Genomic DNA, 5,000 nt, shown 5'->3' with positions numbered 1-5,000 from the left:
ACGTTTGAATTAAAACGTTCCCGCAAGTCATAGTATGCGAGCGCTCTATTTACATAATTATCCCGCATCTGCCGAAACCCCCCTTTGTCAACTGAAGGATGATTCGTGATTCCTACACAGCATTAGGCATTCCCTATTCATCCGGGGAAACGAGTCGCAACAACACACGTACTGAGACGCTTCTGTTTGTCTACTTCCTTCATTCGTCTCCGGGTAAGCAGCAAAACCGACGCACTGAAGGCCAACGGGAGGCCAACGAGTTTCAATTTTGGGACCACTGGGAATGAGTTTTGGTCCCCCTCTCTCCTCCCCGCGGGGGCCACCTACCCTGACTATGTCACTGTGAGAAAATTGCGCTCGTCGTCGGTGGTTGTTGGCCGTACCGTTCCACCAATGCATTGGACTGTAGGCGTTTATGTGTTTGCTTTATCGATTGTTGTACCAATCAACCGCCTTCTTTCGTGCTCGACTGCTAGCATCGTGGAGCATGGTCGTGGTTCGGACGTGCACGAATTCGGCCATTTTTATACTCACTCACCTCTACATACACACATGCGCGTACATTTACGTATGTTAGAATTCGTGTGCTCTCTCTCTCTCTCTCCCGCTTTTTCTTTATCACTGATGAGCCATTTTCCCCCCACTGGGACCCATGTGATCATTTTCCATGTGCGAGAGTTCTCGCGTATTGGTGTGTGTGTGTGCTGGATTCCTCGGGAGCTTTTTACTGACCGTCCTCACCGTCGTTCTGGCTGCTCTCATCACCTCCTATGCTCTAGCAAACGTCGGCACGCACACCAGTAACCGGCCCTAGACGATGTACGATCAAACGCCATCAATCCGCGCTCTCCGAGCTTTCGGCGTTCCGAAGGGCTGTCCAACCGTCCGTCAGCTCTTTCTGGCGTTCATTCGTACATCTCCCATTCGTCCATTCACCATATTGGTATTCTCTCTCTCTCTCATTCACTCACTGCCGTATCTCCCTCTCTCCACCATTCGCCACCAACCACGAGCAGGAATTCCTAATATTGTTGTGTGTTTTTGTTTGTATCGACAAACCGCGGATGTCACCATCGCACCGCGGGTGTTTCTAGGACGCTGGCATAGCATGCTACGCCAGCCAAACGCACCCATCGGTGGAAGCACCTATAAATAGTGGCCCATAAAATCTAATTATTGGCTGACCATTCGTTGACCGCGAGTAAGCGAGGTATAATGAAGTAAATAGAGCCTCACACACACACACACATACACGCGCACGGCCACGCGCAACCGGCACTGGCGTTGTGCGTTGTGCGTTTCGCTACGCTGGACCATCCTTTTTCTGGTGGTTTTCGGTGGACCGTGATCCGTTCTGGATCCGTTATAAATCGATTAGTTTTCGTTTTCTTGGTTAATTCAATCGCTCGCTAACCGTAACCCTCGAAATCACGGCGCCATCGGTACGGATGGATGACCGCGTGCCCTGATGGAGACGCCTAGTGTTTTGTGTTTTTTCGGAGAGCTTTTTGGTTGGCGGCGGTCCATCGTTGCGTGGCTAGAAGGGTAAAATTGAAACATATCTTTGCGAACGTATTGCGTGCTTGATTGATGCGCTTTAAATAATTTGATTAGCCTTGCGCTAATCAACCTGCTTATGGTAAATTCATGCGCAACCAACGAGCCATATCAGCCAGCGTCAATGGCAGGCAAAGAAAGTACTCTCGTTGCTTTCGATTACTTATAATATTAAGTGTCTGTCACCTTCTGTTGCTGTTGCTGCTGGCAATCTATAGTTTCGTTTCGATAGATAGGTCACTGATAGCAACATATTCGATTAAATCTATAATGTATGTCCCTCGTGCTCGTGCACAGTACGTCTTCTGGGCATCCATTTCCACTTGTAGTTCTAGCCCAAAGAGAACGCGATTACGAGGAAAAATTAGTTGAACACCACCCAGGTCGTGCCGTCTACACGTCGGGTCCAGTTTTGAAGCCTCAATCTCGTGAGGGTTTCTATTGCGCCTCAATTGTTGGCACGCTTCGGACCAATGGCCATCGGCGGCAATGAGCGTGTACAGCTTACGCCGTAGCTCTTTTTGGTTTTCTAAAGTGTGCTTCAGCTCCGGAGACCGTTGGGTCCGCGGGCGCGTTGATGACTAAATTGCTGCTATTCACGGCTAGCGGAAGCGAAATGTTATGTTTTATTCACGTAGCCAGCTTGGCTCGGGGTTGTCACTTTTTCTGCGCTAAACGACACGACGACGATGATGTGTTGCTGGAGTGTCATATCCCGCGCTCTGGAGTGCTCATTAGCTTGTCTAATAAGATTGGTTGATTTGAATTTCAAATCACAATCTCCTGCTTCGCTGCTGCTGATAGATATCGAAACGTTGCCCGGAGGCTTGTTCTGTTTATAAAGGATAATGCTTGTGCATCTTATTATGTTGTCATTCAAAAAACAATGTATTTGTTCATTGTTTTCATATGTTAACAAGATATCAAATCGATTTAGGGTCAATGTACCCTAATATGCTTTAGATGTGTTGGTGGAACGCATTCTCTAAAGTTTACAATTTAACAATGGTTGGCTATTTGGAAACAGTTGTTTTATAAACAAATCTCAACGATTGGTTCGGGAATTGGAGAACCATAAGGCTTATCTGTGTAGGCGTAGGTGTGATTGTAGAAGGTTGGCACACTGTCAAACCGGTAATTTGATTGGAAGAGCCCCGAAACCAAGGTGTACCGACAATTGAGTGAGTTTGGCGCGCTTTCAATAAACCTGTACGATTCAATTGCACTGCAATGGATATGTTGATAGCTGCATGAGGCTGCTAGCTTCCCTGGAGAAGTACATTGCAACACCGGTGGCAGTTTGTTGGCTCTAGATTATACTTGTAGCAATGAGCTAAACGTTAATAACTCTTCAGTTCGATTAGTTAAATCTATTTCATCCATATTTCCCTGATGCGTTCAGTTTCATTGTTCGAGAGTGAAGCAAATCGGCAACGTGACCGATGCAAAAGTGCCATAAATCAAATACAACGCATAAACATGTCGTCTTGGGACCACAAAACACGAACCATAACCAAAAATACCACTCCGAACCGAGCAACGGCGCACCCCAAAAGCTGCTGCTAAAGGCTAAAGAAGCGCTGGGAAGCGGATTTTTCGGCTGCTCGAACTACAGGGCACGGTGACGTATGCGGGCACACCGACGCAAGTACAAAATCAATAAAATCTGGATCCATCCGTAAGCCGCCGATAGAACCTAGAATGCCGCGTGATGCAACTGTGCTGCCCGAAGAGAGTTCCTTAGCACCCCTCAATGGAGGCTTCGATGCTTTGTTCCTTATTAAATCAGCGCAAATGATCTAATTAAATAAGTAGTAATCTTTTGGAACATTTGCTTTAAACGATTAACGTTGTTTGATCAAAAGTTATGCGAAAAAGAGAATCATGTTGACGTTCACATTTTGCATAAACGGCCAATTAAAGGGATAAGTTGCTTTGCTGATATGCAGCAATGGGTGCTTGGATATTTGCAAAGAAATGGCCAAACCGGCGTTGGCCAGGCACTCTGCCAGCGCAAAGTTAAGGCCTCCTCGGATCAACGGTCCCGTTTACTACGGTAAAAAGCGAATTATTGAATATTTAACGAATATTGATTGATGGCAGCAACGATTGGTTCGTACTTTTATGCGTTCGTACTTTGTGGTAAGGCAAGCACGGCAGTAGCGTTCGCCCGATGTACGGTGAACTGATGCGGGAAAAATCATGCCCCCCGGAGCGTAAAACTGGTTTTCAATTACGTGCCATAAATGAGAGATGATCTGTGCGCCGTGGGCTTTCGTTTGATTTAAATATCGATCTTGTGGATTATCATTGACATTGAAAAAGGATATTCGATGCCTTGATCACACTAATAACAAGAATTGTGAGATGATTGCAAAAGTCACATGTAACATAAGTAATTCTATTAAGTTATATAGAATAAATGTTGTAGATCATTATATTAACAAAGATATTGGTTTTTTCGTATACTTACAGATCCCTGTAGCTTGTGCTCAACCATTTTTACTCAACTCAACGAACCCACCATCGAAACAATACAGAGAAGAGAACTGATAAGAAAGCGTCCCGCAGCTGATCGTTCTTTGGAAATAAGACGTCCTCTCTAAGAATAGAACCTCGCACAAGCACGCCAAGGACGTCCCTCATCTGCTCCGAGTCGAGCGTTCTGCGACACCCACATGCTTTCCGTCGCTCCAGCAATCTGACAAGACCCCGTCTTCGGACCCCAGCGAAAGAACTTCTTGAAGCACGTGTGTGCGATTAAGTTGATAAACGGACAGTAACGGACGAGCGAACGGTCTGGTAATCGGGTATCTACCAACTATAAAAAGCAGCCCAGTGGCAGCAACCAGCCTTTGGAACCCGTAGTCCCATACACACACACACACGTACAGAAACGGTCACTAGAAGAGCGTCAAGATGATTAATATTGCCGGCGTTGTCAGCATTGTGCTGTTCTACATTTTGATCCTTGCGGTCGGCATATGGGCCGGGCGGAAAAAGGAAGCCGGAAATGATTCGGAGGAAGAAGTGATGCTTGCCGGCCGTTCGATTGGGCTGTTCGTTGGCATATTCACCATGACCGGTAGGTAGCCGTTATGCTTGATTGCTATTTGATATCTTTTGCCCGGTTTTCTTCACATCGTTTGTCGTGGTTCTTGGCCCGATACAAGTCCAATTGGTTAGGTCGCGAGGTGTTCATTGGATTTTTCGTGAATTCGCACTCAATAAATCACTCCGGAGTTGCTAGGTGGCAGGCGAGAGAGTGATCCGGTAAGGCTTAGGTGTATTACATCGGATCGATGCCATTTACACAAAAGAGAGTGATTTTTACAGCAGGTTCAAGGTCACTGAAGGATTGCGACAGGAAGCATTATTCTCAGGTTGATGTATTCTGCAAATGAAAAAGGGGACCATGGTATCAAACACATTTCAATCAATCA

General features: G+C 46.2%; 1 protein-coding gene across 1 annotated transcript in view; it reads left to right on the top strand.

Annotated features, from left to right (window-relative positions):
• LOC125949136 (high-affinity choline transporter 1) overlaps positions 1-5,000 on the top strand; it is a 14,826-nt gene that overhangs the window by 1,415 nt on the left and 8,411 nt on the right. The window contains exon 2 of the mRNA XM_049675887.1: positions 4,033-4,642. Coding sequence (XP_049531844.1) covers positions 4,477-4,642 — 166 coding nt within the window. The 5' untranslated portion in view covers positions 4,033-4,476. The remainder of the gene's footprint in view (positions 1-4,032; positions 4,643-5,000) is intronic.

The sequence above is a fragment of the Anopheles darlingi genome, chromosome 2 (genome assembly GCF_943734745.1).
Source record: "Anopheles darlingi chromosome 2, idAnoDarlMG_H_01, whole genome shotgun sequence".
Classification (NCBI taxonomy): domain Eukaryota; kingdom Metazoa; phylum Arthropoda; class Insecta; order Diptera; family Culicidae; genus Anopheles; species Anopheles darlingi.
This window is presented reverse-complemented; position numbering and strand designations above follow the sequence as displayed.